The 18,810-nt window shown below is 46.9% G+C and overlaps 1 protein-coding gene across 3 annotated transcripts in view; it reads left to right on the forward strand.

The window, feature by feature from the left end:
- Window positions 1–18,810, forward strand: part of LOC118215298 (talin-2-like) — a 127,246-nt gene that overhangs the window by 74,993 nt on the left and 33,443 nt on the right. For all 3 annotated transcript variants that reach the window (XR_004762803.1, XM_035395941.1, XM_035395942.1), the window contains exons 16-29: window positions 208–316; window positions 1,223–1,431; window positions 2,371–2,469; window positions 2,586–2,753; window positions 3,125–3,419; window positions 7,187–7,353; window positions 9,795–9,923; window positions 11,692–11,805; window positions 12,306–12,419; window positions 12,598–12,732; window positions 13,072–13,200; window positions 14,589–14,691; window positions 16,979–17,187; window positions 18,349–18,468. Coding sequence is in view for 2 of the 3 variants with exons in the window: in XM_035395941.1 (XP_035251832.1) it covers window positions 208–316; window positions 1,223–1,431; window positions 2,371–2,469; window positions 2,586–2,753; window positions 3,125–3,419; window positions 7,187–7,353; window positions 9,795–9,923; window positions 11,692–11,805; window positions 12,306–12,419; window positions 12,598–12,732; window positions 13,072–13,200; window positions 14,589–14,691; window positions 16,979–17,187; window positions 18,349–18,468 (2,100 nt within the window). In the remaining variant the exon portion in view is untranslated. The remainder of the gene's footprint in view (window positions 1–207; window positions 317–1,222; window positions 1,432–2,370; window positions 2,470–2,585; window positions 2,754–3,124; window positions 3,420–7,186; window positions 7,354–9,794; window positions 9,924–11,691; window positions 11,806–12,305; window positions 12,420–12,597; window positions 12,733–13,071; window positions 13,201–14,588; window positions 14,692–16,978; window positions 17,188–18,348; window positions 18,469–18,810) is intronic.

The raw sequence follows: 18,810 nt of genomic DNA on the forward strand, positions 1-18,810 counted from the left end.
GCATGCTGTATATAGTTATATAGCGGTGTGAGTTTAGCAGGTTTCCGTTGGTGTGGGAGCATCGGCTGTAAGCGCAGCAGCAGGCCGTAGAGCAGGCATAATGAGACAGTAGATGGGCTCTGGGGTTGAAGTGCTTAAGTCACGGCTATTCAATCCCCGCTGCGGAAGTGTGACTCATCGCGTTTGGGCCTCCCCCCTCTCCGACAGGCGTCCCGGGTCTGGGTCCAGAACAAAGTTGACGAGTCCAAGCACGAAATCCACTCCCAGGTGGATGCCATCACCGCCGGCACGGCGTCCGTCGTCAACCTCACCGCAGGTGGGCGTTTCCCGCGGCGACGGGGGAGTGGCCCGGCGCCGCGGTTAGACGGTGAAGATGATACAAACCGACGTTTTCCGCGGACGGAACTCAGATATGAGTCATTGTGTGCACCTACATAATTTGGGCCTGCCATTTGCTTCTGGAATCATTGTGTTGTGGAAAGAACGAACAACATTGAGGAAAAAGAACAAACAAGCTACTTTGGTCCCTTTAATTACTACGAATGGTTTAGGCTGCAGATAATGTGTCTGGTGAGGTTTTAAGTAGGTCTGGTTTCTCCTTTTAGATAGTTGAAAGCTCCTACTTTGTCATAACCCTTGTTTCCGTTAACAAATATTCAACTTTTTGTTCTGGAGCAGAACTGGTGTGTTTTCTAGTTAAGTTTCACTTGGGTGATGCCGTACAGGACACAGCAGCCAGAAGTGAATAGCCTCAGCCATCTGCTGTACAGCACAGTCAGCTTCACAGCCGCCCTGTTATTGTCGAGCTGAAACCGCGCTCCTTTTTTATCGAACCGTTGTTGTCCTGGTTTAGCCCCTGAGTCACTCTCTTTGTGGAGACGTAGCGAGAAGCAGATTTAGGCTGTTCGCCTCCAGGTAACTAAGCACGCTCAAGGCCACAAACCGAGCGGAAATGCAAATGGAGGCTCTGGGGAGAAACGAGTCTCTTTTCCGTGAGCAATGGCCCCATCCGGCAGTCTGACACCTCGTAGGAAAACACAAGTCTTACATTAACTCAATTATTATTATTATTATTATTATTATTATTCAGAATTTAAAAAAAAAATTTTCATCCTCCTGATGGATTTTGCTTGCATACATAGAATGTTAAATGGTGAATAAGGCTGACTGATACTGTATAATTGTATAATTTTGTTTCTCTGGGTGCTCTCTGGCCCTCCAGGGGACCCCACAGACACTGACTACACGGCAGTGGGCTGCGCCATCTCCACCATCTCCTCCAACCTGACGGAGATGTCCAAGGGCGTCAAGCTGCTGGCGGCCCTGGTGGAGGACGAGGCGGGCAGCGGGCAGGACCTCATGAGGGCGGCCAGGACCCTGGCGGGGGCCGTGTCCGACCTGCTGAAGGCCGTGGAGCCGGCGTCCGGCGAGGTGAGAGGCGCCACCCCCCCCCCCCCCACCCCTCGCTGCCCTGACAACCCCTCAACCCCCCTGCCGGTCGAGGGACTGCGCGTACCCTTGCCAAGAAGAATGTCCCGCGGTTTCTGCAGGCTCGGTCTCTCGATGTGGGGGGTCGACGGCCTGACCGGATTCCCACTTACATGCTTGATTTGATTAGCTAACGAAGCGGCAGAGAGCGGGGCGCGCGTCGATTCTGTAGTGGAATTAAAGATGGCTGCCGGCTTCTGACAACATCTTTCTTTTTCAAGAAAATCTAGTTTTCCTCCATCTTAATTAGCCAGCCTTTTTTATAAAACAAGTGTTGCAGCATTGCACTTATCCCAGGAATGTGGGGATTATTCAGTGAATACATTGCTTGCGGTTTCTGAAAGGGGGTGTCACACTGTGGGTGTATGTTCTACCACAGAACCACAAAGTTATGGACTGCACAGTCAACTGATAAGATGTAAACCTGAAAGTAGAAAGTGCAGTCAGCCCTCATCTAGGTCCTTATTGACAATGATGCAGAAATAGGAGCAGTACAGAAACGAGTCACAATTTCTATTGACACAAACCGGAAACTTGACAAAGTAGGTCTTAATGCTATTACTAAAGAGTACAGCGTAGGAAGGCCATCAGAGTATGATATTAAGAACTGAGAACTAAATCAATCAAAAGAGCTTACAAATGAGGCCAAAGGTTGGTAAAAAATCCATTGAGCAAAAAAATGTTTGCTCAGTGGATTCATTCAGTAGTTTGAAAAATGTTCTAATAGTTTATGTCCTGCTAAAGTGATAGTTCTGGCCTGTGGTTAAGTGGTGATAAGACCAAAGTGAATAGTGTTGTGACTCGTCACCAGTGAAGCTACAGTGATCGTGCAGTGTCCCTCCCCTATGGTTGTTGAGTAAATGCAGTGCTATTGCTCTGTAGCCTCGACAGACGGTGTTGACTGCAGCAGGCAGCATCGGCCAGGCCAGCGGCGACCTCCTGCGGCAAATCGGGGAGAGCGAGACGGACGAACGCTTTCAGGTGCGAGCCTCTCTTCTGCTCCATGGGCATGACGTCAGCACTGTTGGAATCTGGTCTTTGATTTCATCCGTTTATCCCTCTATGAAATGCTCAGTGCTTACGTTTGAATTTCTCAGGACGTCCTGATGACCCTGGCCAAAGCGGTGGCCAACGCCGCCGCCATGCTGGTGCTGAAGGCCAAGAACGTGGCGCAGGTGGCGGAGGACGCGGCGCTGCAGAACAGGGTGATCTCAGCTGCTACCCAGTGCGCCCTCTCCACCTCCCAGCTGGTGGCCTGTGCCAAGGTACCGTTCCACCCGCCTGGCACAGCTCTCTGGGGCGCTGCTCTGTGGCACAGCTAGAGGGCGCTGTGAGGTCATGAGAAGTTAACAGTAATACACATTGTGTCCACTCATTGGTCTTGTTTCGTGATGCATTTTGGGATATATTACACCTGAAGGCACAGAGGCCCATTTATAATCAGTTAGTCTAATATAAATCTAATAGACAACTATTGTAACAAAAGGTATGACTAGACATATATCCTATCTTTGCTCAGTTATACCAAGAAAGGCAGTATGGCATACGGTAGAAGTGACAGTATGATGTATGTGCCCTGAGGGATATGACTTGGAAGATGTTTCCTGGTGCATTGTGGGATTTGGTGTTCCTGCAGGTGGTGAGTCCCACCATCAGCTCCCCGGTGTGCCAGGAGCAGCTGGTGGAGGCGGGGAAGCTGGTGGACCGCTCGGTGGAGGGCTGCGTGAAGGCCTGCCACTTGGCCACCGAGGAGGCGGAGCTTCTGCGGCAGGTGGGCGCGGCCGCCAGCGTGGTGAGCCAGGCGCTCAGCGACCTCCTCCAGCACGTCCGCCACTACGCCAGTCGAGGGGAGCCCATCGGCCGCTACGACCAGGCCACCGACACCATCATGACCGTCACCGAGAGCATCTTCTGCTCTATGGGGGATGCTGGTGAGTGGCGGGAGAGGTAAGGGGAGTTGGGGGGGGGGGGGCAGAGATTTGGCGGCGTAGGCGCAACAGTGGACCTCGTGCGGCACTGCTGCCTTTCTTACACCGCTGACCAAGCTCTGGCCGAGTCTGACCCCACTTTGATTGATGTGCATCATTGTCCGCTGGCTCAATGGAGATTTGTCTCCATGGTGACAGCTGAGGTTGTGAGTGAGGATGTAAACTGTGTTAACTCTCATGTTGTGGCACCCCTGACAGTTAACTGCACAGTGTTTAAGAGATAAAATCTTGAATTAAAAAATGAAAAATTTAAATAATCAAAAAGTATAACCAGGAGACGTACAAAAGATTTTATAAAGGATTTTTCCAATATAGGAAATACAGTAGATTTTAGATTGGCAAAGGATTATAATGTCCCGTTTCTTTTACATTTCTTCTACATTTCTTTTATAATAGGCCAAGTAAAACATAGCTACAGTGTATATGAACATCCATAAAACTGCTCATGTGCTGGACAACTTCACAACCTCTATGAACCTTCCAAACTCAGTTCATAGAAAGCTGTGTAAGAATTAACCAACGCTCACGCCAGCGCATGGAATGGAGCATCTTTGAAATCTTTCAAAATCTGAGTTTGACACTATTTCACTTAGGTTGTGATAAAACTATTTTTGCCATAATATGTCAGATCACAATAATTACCCAATATATGTATGCTGTTCATAATTTTATTATCAGACTGATAATATTGAAAAACCCGTAGGAGCGAGTTTTATTTTATTTTCTCATATTGAGCAAGCTAGCTCAATGAGTGCGACATCTTGTTTTCATCTCCCCATTCAAATTAAGCGCTTTCTTTTTGAATTTCGTAATGGTAGCAATGGATGTGTAAATATTATGATCAATAAATGATGCAAATGTCAGACACCAGAAGATGATCAAAGAAACATTTTTTCTGCATAAAAATGCAGAATCCTGTTACTGTATGCGACCACTAAACATATTATTGCCTGCAACGTGATGCCATAAATAGTAGTCCCATTTTCCTTTGTTTTGGTATTAATTGCTGTAAAGGTAGTCTGTTCGTAGTTCTGCCAGTCTTTGTGTACAAGAAAAATGACAAGTTTTATTCAATTCTACGTAGAGCTAATGTAAGCATGTATGGTAATTTAAGCTGCAGGGTAATTTTTCAAGAAGGCAGAAATAAATAAGCTAAATTCCGGATTTCACTGACTGCTCTGTGAAACTTTCACATGGAGGAAAGAGGCTGAGGAAATATAATCAAGGGAACCTGATTAACCATCCGGAGATACATCAGCTCTGCCTGTCAATCCTGCCGCATCTTTAAACACTGACTAAAGGAGAAAGCTTACCTACCTGTTCACAGAAGAGACTGAACTGCATAACAGATGTGTCTATGCAGTAACCACAGTAGAATTTTCATAAATTACACTGTAGCAATAACAGGATGATAGCAATAACATAAAAGTGGAATTTATTGCATTGCATGAGCGGTAAATTTCTTTCCTTTTTTTCTTTTTGGGAAAAGCCTTTTATTTATACTTGTCATTTTTGCTACATTTAGAATGCCCAAACATAGCTGTAGACCTGTCACGTCACTACAGTGCCCTGTATTAAATTGGGCAGGTGTGCCACTGCTCGACTGTGCTCCGAGGACTGTAGTTCTCCTCGCTCTGCAGCCCGGAGGCTAAGCTGCGCGGCTGTCGCTGACCGCAGGTGCTCGGTCAGCCAGGGGAGGCGCTGTTGCGCGCTGAGATGGCCAAAACCCTCCTGACCGAAACCCTCCCTCCCTGGGAGACGCAGCGGCCGTTAACGCGTCGGCCCGCAGGGTTCCGAGCCGCAACCGCCGCCGGTGCAGTCGGGGTTCTAGTTCGTAAACACGGGGCCCATCGATTCGCAGACTGCTGCTTTTGCAGGGCGTACCACCCAGGAACCAAAATCCATTTCCATTGTACGTTTCGGCTTATTGAATTATTTGATTTAGTGCCGCCTCTATCAAATTCAATGAACCCCTGCGCGCTCCGTAGCTGGACGGCTGTCTCAGAGCGCGCTTCCCCCTTCGCGAGCACGTCGCCTCCCCGCAGACCCATCCAATAGCAGATATCTGAGGCTCCGGCGCTGAGCTTTAGCTACAGAAACAGTTTGGAGCGCGGACGCGCGGCCGCGCCGGGCCGAACCGCGCGCTCGAGTGGTGCTGATTCCAGTTTGCAGGACGTCTGCTTTCTTTGCCTGGAAGTTCAGCGGCTGTCACACAGCCCCGGCCCGTTCCACCCTTTCACATTTCACAGCGTGCTTGAGATCCCGGAGCTGGAAGCTCTGCTTTTACTGCTTTTTAATTACCAACGAGTCGTTGATTCGTTAATGATTCAAGTTCTAAATTGCAAAGATAATGTCACAAAGTGAGCACGATATGTGTGCTATTAACTATGTGTTTATTTGGCTGACATTATTCTCCTGTTTTGTTTGAAAATATGCAATATGTTAAGTTAACTGGAATTTTCTTTTTGTTTTTCCGTGGGTTTCCTGGCAATATGTTGCTTGAACAGGTGCATCTTCTGGCTTGTATTTTGCCAACTAATCCTTAAATGGATTTTTAAAAGATTATATAACAGAAGGACATACATATTCCAAAAATGTTTTTCACATCAGGTCTAAGCTTTTTCTCAGGAATATCTACCCTGACCATGTGTGTGTTCTGTTTACTGACACTATAGTCAGGGAATGGACATTTACCCAAAACTTACATTAGAAAAACAAGCTTTATGTTGTGCATCCTGCTAAATCACTCTCAGGCAACAATCTGGATAAAATTCAGACCATACCAGTGCCAAATGTGGCACTGCAGAATGGTCTAAGGTACTGTCACCCAGAGGTATTTTTGGTTAGTTGCAAGTTTTTATTACTGTAAGTGACCTACTGATATTTAATTTCGGAAAGTGCTGAAAGCCAGAAGGTCTTTGTTGTGATCCTGCTTTGAGTCAGAAGAGTTAAGCCTGGCTGTCGACAGAGGAAAGGTAGCAAAAATGTCACCTGAAACCTCTACAAGAGCAGGGAAATCTGCTCCTCATCAAGACCGGCCCTCCTTTGACTCTGAAAGAAATCATCTGGCATGAAGCTTTAGCTAAAGCATTTAGAAAGCAGGAACCTATCACTGTGTAAACTGAACAAATGTGTTGTTTTAAGGAGCATTGACGAGTCTTCTTGATTTTCATGTGAATTCCTTTGTAGTTTTCAAAGCGTATAGAAGGTAGATAGAAAAAAGGAGTGCATTTCCTTAGATGAGCCCGGCGGTGAAACCGCTCTGCGCTGCGTGTAGGTGTTTCATGTTTTTTATTGAAGAATGTGGGCGCTCTCCCAGCTCAAAAATGCCTGCTGCCGGGAAGGAATACGGGGTATTTTTTTTCATCGGCCCTTTTGATTTGGACTGAGAGCCAGAATAGATTGCAGAAAGGTTGATTCTCTGTTCAAACCTTGGGGGGGTTGGAGGGTGTGGGGGGGGAGAGGCGGGGAGAGAGGGTGTGCTGGCCAACTGTCTCCCAGAACAGAGGAATGCTGTAAGGAGGTATGACTCCAGCTGTTTATGAAATGTCCAGCATCCACTGTTAATGGAGAGCTCCTGTAATGAACTGATGGCCTGTAGTTCATTAGCTGCTTTAATGTTGTTAAGGTGAGAGAGACCGGGGAGCTGGCGTCTCCCAGCTTCGCTAACACGTCCGTGTCGTGATCATATACGTCTCTCTCCCGTGCAGGTGAGATGGTCCGCCAGGCCAGGGTTCTGGCCCAGGCCACCTCCGACCTGGTGAACGCCATGAGGTCGGACGCCGAGGCGGAGATCGACGTGGACAACTCCAAGAAGCTGCTCGCCGCCGCCAAACTGCTGGCCGACGCCACCGCCAGGATGGTGGAGGCCGCGAAGGTACAGAGGCCAGACGAGTCTCGGGTGTTGTTGTAACAAGCGTAATGGACCTGCTCAACTGCGGTTGTATCCGGGACTTCTGCTCATAGCAAGTAGCTTAAAGTCCAGGTGCTTCATATATCTAACACTAACACGACCAATCTATATTGTGCCTGTCCAAAAAAATTTCTTTAGTTGGACTCATATCTCCTTCTTTTCAGTACAGGCAGGGCAGGGAAGGTTTGGAGGTTATCTCCCAAATTCTAAGGAAGAGTTTTTAATCTCCCTGCAGGTGCTGTAGTGTCGAATTTCCATAGTTTTTGTGTAAAGTGTCTTTGCCCTGGTCTTGTCCCGTGTTTGAAGGACAAGGCCAGGGCAGATCTATATCATAGAGCATGTGTTGTGCTGGCTGCGTTTATGATCACCTGAGTGTTAGATTGATGCTGACCACATGTGACCACTGTGGACCATACATGACCACTTTTGACTGCACACAGCTGCTATTGCCCACATGTAACTGCTGTCCAGGGCTGTCTTAGGTTCGTGCTACTTGTATTTGAATGCCTCTGTGATCATCGCCGGTGTCTATTTCATTTGAATTTCACTGACCGTTGACAGAAAAATGCTTTTTTCTGAAGAACATACAGAAATCATTTGAGATGGGGCTTTGAAATAGGTTTGACTTAATATCAGGCAGTGACACAGATATATGAATGTATATATGTGTCTGTGTGTGTTTCTCTGTGTCAGACAAAATAGCAGTGTAATAATTTTAGAAGTTCCCATTTAATTAAATTGTAGTCTGATTCATTTAGAAAGAATGCATTATGTTTATCGGTTGCCTTGTGGGTCAAGACGTATGGACATCATTCAGTTGGAGTGAAAATTGAAAGTCTTTGATTTATAGCTTAGAGCTTTCCGATTCCTCTCTTGGAGAGAGGAATATGCCTCCTCTTCCTGCACTTATTGGTGGTGTCTTATTAGAGCAACAGAAAGTGCTTCTAAATCTTCTCTCTGCACGGCACACAAATAAAATAATGAGGGAATTATTCATTCGAAATATCCAGGCAAATGAAACGATAGCCGATAGCTTGTTAGATGCTTTTGATCTGTGACATATTAATCATGCTATCGCTGCCTTCATCAAGGAGAAGTGGGAATCCTGCCCTGGTGGTTACCTTGGCAACTGTCAAAAAAAAGCAGACTGCACTCCATGCCTGTAAGTGTAAAGCACATTGCTTTGTGGTGCGTTCGGCGTGATGCTAAAGGAGGGTTTATTGTCTGCATATGACAGCTAATCCCCGCAGTGCAATAAGAGGAAACATTGTCGTTTTCAAGTATGAAGGGAGATCTGGCTGGAGCCTGTAATTTCTGCATGTGGGAAGTTTCCAGTCAATGGCTGCTTGAGAAGGCGCAGAACGCTAATGAACCAAGTAAGCCATAACATGGCTTTAATTTCTTTCTAGCTGTCTTGAGTGCCGTTTCATCGTATGGAACTGCACACTGCCATTACAGCCCAACTCTTCTTATGTTCATTTTGAGCCAATTTCGCTTTTCCTTTTTTCCTCCCAAACCCGCTCTCCCAATACAGGGGACCCTATTAGATGAGCAGGCGTCTGTGTTTCTCGTACACAATTTGCAAATGGCCGCTTCAACACAGTACCAGGCTGTGTCACTTATAAAATCTCAAGTGATTTTCGGATATGAAATTGTGAAATTGGAGGCCTTCGAATTACCTGCCAGAACCGCTAGGACGGAAGCAAAGTTTTTCATGAAGCAACTTTAATGTGAGGAACTCTTTTAAATATTGAACCTAAACAGCCCAAAGAGTTGCTGTAGCACCTGAATAAGGAGGCTGCTTTAGTGGAGAAACAAGTAATTTGGTATTTTAATGTATGCGAATGTGAGGCATGCCCGGATATTAAATGCTCTAATTAACATTTGTCAGTTTATATGCATCACCTGAAAGCATTGGTGGTATTAGATTCATGCAGAATGTTTTTTTGGTTTCTCTCTTTAGTTGATAAGATCGGGGCTGTTTTGCCAGTTAGTTACACAGCTGCCAGTTAATTAAGTGAATGGGATGGGGCTTAGCCTCAATGAATGCCAGCTAAAACAGAAACAATGGGCAGGGGAGCCTGCTGATGCCATTGGCTCGGGCGGATTTGTCAAGGCGTGGGGCCTGGCAGAGGGCTCTGGGCGACTCCCGCTGAGATGTAATTGCGGCTTTCGGAAGGGAAGAGAGGAGAGCGCTGTGTGCAACAGGCGGAGGTTAAAGAGCGGCGGAAGAGGTTTCTCAATACGAGGAGCGTAGATACCCGGGAAACAGGACAAAAGGGAAGGGGAAAACGTGGGTGTGGCACCATAAACGTTCAGGTCGCGCAGGATGCCGCTCGTGCTCTGCGACGCCCCCTGTCGGCGTGTCCGCCTTCTGCTGTTGACGCGTGTTTCCGTCCGCCAAGGGCGCCGCGGCCTACCCGGAGAACGAGGACCAGCAGCAGAGGCTGCGGGAGGCGGCCGAGGGGCTGCGCGTGGCCACCAACGCCGCCGCCCAGAACGCCATCAAGAAGAAGCTCGTCAACCGGCTGGAGGTGAGCGCGTCTACCTGCCTGACTGACTGACTGCCTGACTGACAGCCTGACTGCCTGACTGACTGCCTGACTGACAGCCTGACTGACAGCCGTCCCAGCTGCTGCAGCACTGAGGGGGACCCCTATCTCAGTTTAACGCTGCCCGGCACCAGATGGGTCTGTTCAGGCTGTAATATTGCCTACAGAGATCCCATAATATTTCCAGAACCTAGGTCACAACATGGTATAATGAGAGATACTGCCTCTGGGCTGAATCTCATCAGAGGTTTTAAGAGCTTGGAATATTTTTACATCACTAACATTTATCCGGCACTCTTATCTACATCCGACTTACACAGCTTTTTCTTTTTTTTATAGCATTTTTATGTAGTTTCCATTTATGCGGCTGGGTATATGCTGGAGCCAGACAGGTTAAATACCTTGCTCAAGGGCGCAACAACAACGTCCTACCTGGGAATCAAACTCGCGACCTTTAAATAACAAGCCTCGTTCCCTGACCATTATACCGCCGTTAAAAGCCGGTGCGCTTTCGCCGAGCGCTCCTGTTTTCGCCCTCGACGGCGGGAAGCCCCGCTGCTGCGGCGCATTGGCTGCGCGGAGGAGGAGCCGGCGTAGCTGTGAAAAGCGCTCTGGAACCACTCAGAGACGCGCTCCGGGTTCAGCCTGTCTCCACCAGGGGGATCTGGGCTCCTGCTTTGATCGCGCGCTGTCCTCGTCCGCCACGCAGCCCAGGGGGCGGGAGCGCTCGTGTGGGGAGACGCCACGAGCGCAGCCGACGTGCGTGCGTGCGCGAGGCTCCTCGGCGAAGGGGGGCAGAGCGGCGCGAACCTTTAATCAATGAGGAACCAAACAAAGGCTGCTGACTCGTCCGTTCCTTTTCACAGAGAATTACCTTCGGTTGTTTTTAAAAGAATATTTAATGCGCTGTTTGTTGTTGAAGCAAAGCTCTCTCTCTCTCTTTCTCTCTCTATCTCACTCTCTCTCTCTGTCTCTCTCTATCTCACTCTCTCTCTCTGTCTCTCCCCCATGCTCTCTCTCTCTCTTTCTCTATCTCACTCTCTATCTCTGTCTCTTTCTCTCTGTTTCTCTCTCTCTCTCTCCCCCATGCTGTCTCTCTCTCCCTCTCCCTTTCTCTCTCTCTCCCTCTCTCTCTCTCCCCCCCATCGTGAGATCACTGGCGGAGTACTGATGTGTGTTTTGCTTTCTGAAGACAAAGATATTTCTGTTATTCAGGGTTTTTTTCCCCTTCCCCCAGAGCCTGTCCACCCACAGAACATGGAATGTCTTTTTTTGCCCCCCACTTGAAAAGAATGCTGTTGGCCTGTCAGTGGAAATGTAATTGTGGGAGGGGGGCTTGCATTTCAAATTTCACATTCATTTTTTGGTGTTATTAACGATTAGGGGGTGAGAGGTCTCCATGTTCAGTCCCCCTTTGAAGAACAGGGTCATTTTGGGTTCTGTGGTTTTATTAGCAATGCAGGAATGTGAGTGAACTTCTGCCCAATTTGTAAAAATTCATTTTTCTTGGTTAAATTCATGAATAATAGCTGGGCCTTGTGATGTCTGTCACAAACTCTTCTAATGGCCCAGTCCAGCTGTCAGACAAGCGGGTGCCGTCTAGGTCACAAAGCCACTCTTTGTTTCTTCTTTCGCCTGAAGATCTGCGAACATCAGCTCTAGAATGTTCTACACACAAATTCATTAGTATTTATTCTGTGATCCATCTATTCGCTAAGTGCCCGGTGTGCCGTTTGTTTACTTCCTGCAGAATGCCGCCAGGCAGGCCGCGGCCGCAACCACGCAGACCATCGCCGCTTCCCAGAATGCAGCTGCCTCCAACAAGAACACCGCGGCGCACCAGCAGCTGGTGCAGAGCTGCAAGGTAGAGAGCTGTGGGAGGCCGTGTTCATCCTCTGAGCTTTCTGTCTGCAGTGGTGATGCTTTATGAACCGGTCCTTACTAACATATACCTTCGCTGTTTTTTACATTTTTTATTGATATTGGACCAGAACATGGCATTTGGATGACGGTTGTGTTTTCTTTGGTCGAAGTGTTATTTTATGCATGCTGAGTAGTTTCTTTTGTTTTGCATTTAAAGCTACACAGGGAATGGTGTAGGTTAGTGGTCCTGAACGCAGGTTATGGAGAGCGATAGGTCTGCTAGTTCTCATTGCGACTCAGCGTTTAATCGATCAGGTTAAAGAAGTTGAGTGTACAGTTCGCTCGCTTCTGTCAATTTCTTGGGGCTGAACAGTGGCAGCTCGTGAGCTGAAAATAGACGAGGCCAAAACTTCCACCCCGTCAGTTCTCAGCTCAGCAGCTGCCGCTGGGTCTGAAGCAAGAAAAATAGCTTTATGCGTGTGTGCGTTCGTGTGTTTTCAGGTAGTGGCAGACCACATTCCTCAGCTGGTCCAGGGAGTCCGCAGCAGCCAGGCCCAGCCTGAGGACCTGAGTGCCCAGCTCACGCTCATCATTGCCAGCCAGAACTTCCTCCAGGTAACAGCTCAGGGGGAGCCCTCCACTGTTAAAGGCACTGAATGAACATTGGCTTCAGTTCAAATTCACCACCTCCGTCACGATACGGCTGTGACTGTTTTTTACCAGTACTTTTCATTTCTGTGCGCTCGTAAATATTTCTAAATCCTGTTGCTAATCGTGTCGATTCCTCTGAAAGCCTGGAAGTAAAATGGTGACGTCGGCGAAGTCGGCAGTCCCCACGGTGAACGACCAGGCGGCGGCCATGCAGCTGGGCCAGTGTGCCAAAAACCTGGCCACCTGCCTGGCGGAGCTCAGGACCGCTGCGCAGAAGGTATTCCCGCCTCCCTTTGTGGCCGTGATCTATGTGCCATGGAACAGCGTGAGCCCTTTGTGCAGTTTAGCACTTCCCTGTAAATGCAGATGTTCTTTGAAGAGCGCGAGTCTAGTCTGCCGCATACGGTATTGTGGTCACTGGTCCTTATATTTGTGAATCGTGGAAACTCAAGCCAAACATGGCTGCCCTTTCTTGGTTTTTTTTTCTTTTTGTTTGTTTGTTTTTTTCAGCTACGACTATTCATTACAGCTCTCAGCTAGGATGTACTTTTTTTCTCAGATTCAAAGAGTCTGCCAAAAGAGTGGAATGAGTATGCGGTTTCTTTTTACCTTTTAGGCCCACGAAGCCTGCGGTCCCATGGAAATAGACTCTGCCCTTACTTCGGTACAGACTCTGAAGAGTGAACTTCAGGATGCCAAGATGGCCGCCGCTGACGGGCAGCTTAAACCACTGCCTGGAGAATCGGTTAGTGCTGTATTTCCATAGGTGCGAGGAGAAGGTCTTCAGGAACAGCGAAATTTAAAACAAGTATGCTCCATCTTTGACACTTTGGTAGTAAAACTAAAGAGCTGAAATTAAAATTAAAGGTCCAGGAATCTGAAAGCTGTAAATTCTTTGCTGATGTGTTGTTTTAAACCTTTTTTGCATTAACAAATGGGCCAGAAATATTTCAAAATGATTCTTGCAAAAAAATATGTAAAAGCCTGCGCCGAGATTGGCTTGTTTTCATCCTTGGCTAAATGGCAGGTTTTCAGTGGGTGGGGATTGCTGGGCACAATGTACCTCACTAAAATGCTGACCAGTGAAATCCTTTCTACTTGTAATATGGAAATGATGCTCTTGCCACTTTTGTGTGGGCAAGTTGGAAATGCCTTGTACCTTCACTGGATGCCGAAAAACAATTTTTATCAAAAATGATGGAACCCACAAGAAAGTATTTCATTTCTGGAGGCCCCTGGGCACAGCAATATTGTAATAACCCCATCAGTTTATATTTGTAGTGCACATTTTTGTGAGGACTTCACCATCTATCTGCAAAAACAGTGTGGCTTTGCTAGATGGCTAGTGCTGGTGCATGTTGCAGTGCCTTTCCTCCCTTCCCTCCCAACTGTTGCTGCTAAGTACTCTCCCCGTTTTCACAGAATAGACACATGATGGATCATAAGTAGGCCTACCTTTAGCTAGAGATAATTAAATAGCATTCAAGCTCAGATACGTGGAATCAAAGCCTTTTTTATTCAGGTGTAATGTCCAGAGTTTGAGACTGCTGTTGAGTATAATGTGTACACTAGCTTGATGTTACAGCATTATTACTGTACACATATTACACATAGAATGATATGCAGGTTTAACTATACGGTATTGCCTAGCTTATGTTGATTTCTTTCATATTGTCTGGTAGTCTAATGTTACTGCTCGGGACAACCTGCTCTAACCTAGCTAGCGATGAAGAATGGTTTACGTATGACATGTCTTACAGATATGAATATTAATTAGTGCAGGATATACGCCTACCCTGTCTTCATCTGCTGAACAGGTCACGATAATCTAATACTGTTTATTACAATTTAATGGTTAAAATTAGGTTAAAAACTTAAAAGAAATATTAAGAAGGCAATCGATTATCACTTCTAGTGAATATAACCACAATTTGAATCCTGTTTCCTGGACCTTTAAAGTACTTAAAAAACGAAAGCAAAATATGTTTTACAAGAAATCAATTCAATGCGTAATTTACATGGTTTGTATTTGGTCTGCCATTGATGGAGGTAATTACTATTGCTTACTGCATGCTACACTTTATGCTGTAGGGTTTTTAAATGTTACTTTGTTTACCTGTATTTCTCCTTCAGCTTGAAAAGTGTGCTCAAGACCTGGGAAGCACATCCAAGGCAGTGGGCTCCTCCATGGCCCAGCTGCTCACCTGTGCTGCACAAGGCAATGAGCACTACACAGGTACTGTACTATACTGGGACCTACACAATTACTGTACTGCACTGGGCCCTACACAGGTACTGTACTACACTGGGCCCTACACAGGTACTATACTACACTGGGCCCTGCACAGTACTGTACTACACTGGGCCCTACACAGGTACTGTACTACACTGGGCCCTACACAGGTACTGTACTACACTGGTCCTTACACAGGTACTATACCACACTGTTCAATACACAGGTACCGTACTATACTGGGCCCTACACAGGTACTGTACTACACTGGGCCCTACACAGGTACTGTACTATACTGGGCCCTGCGCAGGTACTGTACGACACTGGGCTCTGCACAGGTACTGTTCTTCAAGGCAATGAATACAAAAGAAACCCAATATATTATAAATTATTTGCTGTAAATGAATGATTCAGAATCTGCACTCGGGAGATGCACTTTACATTACATTACTGGCATTTGGGAGATGCTCTTATCCAGAGCAACTTACAATGAAATTTATTATGTATTATTTTTATATTTTTGGGATGGATTTCATTCTTTCTTTGAAAGGGAAACACCCTTGATGTTTATTCAGTTTTTTCTGATTGTGTGTGGGATGTTTTGTTGTAGTTAATGTTTCTGTTGCTCTGTATAAATTTGCAAAGGCTCGTTCACAGAAATTACAGCACCCACCTAAAAATCATTCAGAGCCCATTTTTATTCTCATTTCGGGCGGTGTGTGCCTCCTGTGGGTGAGCTGTGTTGGATCCATTTCCGAAAGGCAGGGCGTGGGTGGGAGTAGGTGGACGTGGACTGAGGTCTCGATGAATGGGTCTTATTGTTCACAGCTGAGCAGTTCCCTGGTAGGGGACTCCAGAACATCGGAAAGCACCGCAGCTCTCTTTGAAGCGAGCCGTCGGATGGCGGCCGGCAGAGGTGGTAAATTTGGGAACTGACACCTCCGCAGTGGGTACTTCTCCTGCTGAGCTTGCAGAGGAAGTTAGGAAATCCCACTCTAGAGGGCGAAACGGCATCAGCCACTTAGTGCTAACCGCCAGCCAGTACTGACATTGACTCATTTGTTCACCGGTAGCAAAGTTTAATAGAAAGTCAGTCGTACCCATTTTCGTTCTGGCAATATTGTCATCTGTGGATGTAGAATGATGACAGAGAGTGCGGGTGCTAATGATTTCAGTGCCCTGCCCTGGCTGATTAGAGTCTCTCAGAGGAATGGACGAAGATAGATTTGAATATTTTATTCTTCGTAAAAGAGCACCACTGATTCATCAGCTGACCTGGGTGCAGTTTTTTCTGCCCATTAATCTTGTTTTCAGTAGATTAGCGGGTAAATGCAATTTGACGCCATTTTCCAAATCCCCTCCTTGCACTGTGTGTAAAAATGAAAGGTCAGATTCCCTGTGGTGCCTAATTTGATCTATCCAATTCATTTGAATGACATGGTGGGTGCTCTTTGATATGTCGTACCTTGATCTTCTTATCGAGTCTTCGTGTAAAGCCTAAGGGGGAACTATGTTGTTCTTTTTTCAGACATTTCCTCCCACTGCTCAGATCATGAAGGAGAGAATTTGTGTCTTCTGTTCTTAAGTGTTGGCTGCTTGATTTCTCACTACACTACTATTCATGTGGGAAAATTTATTCAATTTATGGATCCCCTGACGTTATTATCAAATATAACCCGACCAGCCGTCTTGAATCTGGTTGTCCATTATTGAAGATGACAGAGAGGATGATTCTAAAGCAGAACATATTCTCCCCACAGTGAACTGTGAGATCACTGTGAAAGAAACTATTCCTTCTTTAATTTTTTTTTTTTATTTCACCAATGTCAAATGAACCACTATTGCTGATTCTGGAGCGCCGAAGACATGCATGTAACATGTCTCCACAGCTCCATTCCACAGTATGGTTGATAAGTCAGGTTTGTACAGACGAGCCACTTAATATGCAGATCAGTAGGCAAACCGACCAGCAGGGGTCACTGGTGTGCAATGAGACATGCTAAAACGGTCCCTCTCTGGGTGAGGCTAGCATCAGTTATGCATGGCTGGCTGACATCTGCAATGGCATGGTAGGAATTCAATACCGGACTGCGGGGTCCATCTATGCACTGGATCAGTGCCACAAAAGAATGAGTCACCTAGCAGTTCCTTTTCCAGAAAATGTAAAAATAAATGATTGCTGCTTTTTGATTTTTCATGCACTCCATTACAGTAAAACTTCTGGGAAGTTTTTCAGTAAATGACATTACGGACCTGCCTCATTTCCTCCAACCCCTACTCTTTTGCACAGGTGTGGCTGCCAGGGAGACCGCCCAGGCCCTGAAGACCCTGGCCCAGTCCGCCCGGGGTGTGGCTGCCTCCACCACCGACCCCCAGTCAGCGGCGGCCATGTTGGATTCAGCCCGCGATGTCATGGAGGGCTCCGCCTTGCTGATCCACGAGGCCAAGCAGGCCCTGGTTGCCCCCGGCGATGCAGAGAGTCAGCAGAGGTTGGCGCAGGTGAGGAGGTGTGCTGTCCTGCCTCCAGCAGCCAAGATGGCTGACATGGGCTCCAGTCCAAGATCTTTCAGTTACCAAGCCATATCCCCACTTACTGTATGCCTCTGCTGCTTCTCTAGTGTAGTCCCATTGTTTCTGCTACTTCTCGTATGTCCAACAATTGCCCCCCGCCTTATTCTCATTTCATTTTTATAAACCACAGCTTCCCAGACTCTGTGCTGGAACCTTCCGCATGCTGATTTTCATTCCATTCTATCAATCGATAAATGTTGTCTAAAACAAATAGCTTTACTCCTTATAGATTCATTTTTAACATAAGTCAGGGTTGGCTCATTGTCATTTGCTTTGTTTTTGAACTTCTCGCTCTCCATTATCATTGATGACCTGTCCGAACTGCGAACGTTTACTGTAACTCTGAATACATATGTCACTATCAATTCGTCACACAAGGGCAATGTCTTTCTGAAGCAATGATTTGCCTCAGAGTAAATCACATAAAATGAATGCATTAGTTGAATTAATCTGCCTGATTAATTCTCAGATGAGTTTAGGATATTAATTCTTCATGGCGCGTGTTTCTCTTTCTGACATGTTTGTAGCCTGAGGGGGTTAATCATCATAACTGTGTCATTCAGAATGCCAAACAGCATGTTACACTGGGGGAATCGTGATTACAGTTCAGTTAGAATGGAAACAAGCATCCACAGAGGGGTACAAGGACCGGGGGTTTTTGAGAACCTGTTTAACATGTTCCTGTTTCGCTCCCCTCTAGTCCAGGGGTGTCCAGTGCTGCTCGTTGAGAGCCGTGGCATCTCCTGTGTGTGAGTTAATTGTTATATTCCTGCAGACCCTGTGGCTCTCCAGGGCCGGAGTTAGACATCCGTGCTGTAGTCTCCTCAGGTGCTCGGTGTTGAGCGTTATTCCAGAATGTTATTACCGAATGTTATTCCATACCACTACAGCGTTCCCATTTCTTCCCGCAGCCCTCAACCCCGTTATGGATTTGACAGAAGCGAACGTTAGCCGTTTCAGTTACTGTACTTGATTGATTTTCCTCTCCTCGGCTGATTTGTATTTGAAATGTGACAACACCCCTAGAGGCCCGAGGCGGAAGTGCAGCGGGGTGAGCCGGCTCACGTTCCCCTGCCCTCTGGGTTACAGGTCGCCAAGGCCGTGTCTCACTCGCTGAATAACTGCGTGAACTGCCTGCCGGGACAGAAGGACGTGGACATGGCCCTGAAGAGCATCGGGGAGTCCAGCAAGAAGCTGCTGGTGGATACTGTGAGTGAAGGAGATGGGGCGGGGCTCGAGCGCTGCTCCGTTCAAAAACTCAGCATGAAAAATTCACGTGATGGAGAAAACCTGGATATTATATCGTTATCGTTATCCAACTTTATGAATCCAGTTTACGGAACCGTTTTGTCATATTTCAAATATGTTTCCCATCAGACTCAGCCTGTCGGTCTTGTATCCAAGTAAAGTGCTATTCCATGGAGCGAAGATTAGTATCAAATTCTAACCGTGCTAGTACCGTCTGTAGCAGGCAGTCGCAGAGTGCAACGGATAATTGTGTAAAATGGTGTCCCAGATGGAGAGGTTTCATTTCGCAGGATATCCCCGCTG

Source organism: Anguilla anguilla, chromosome 16 (genome assembly GCF_013347855.1).
Source record: "Anguilla anguilla isolate fAngAng1 chromosome 16, fAngAng1.pri, whole genome shotgun sequence".
Lineage (NCBI taxonomy): Eukaryota > Metazoa > Chordata > Actinopteri > Anguilliformes > Anguillidae > Anguilla > Anguilla anguilla.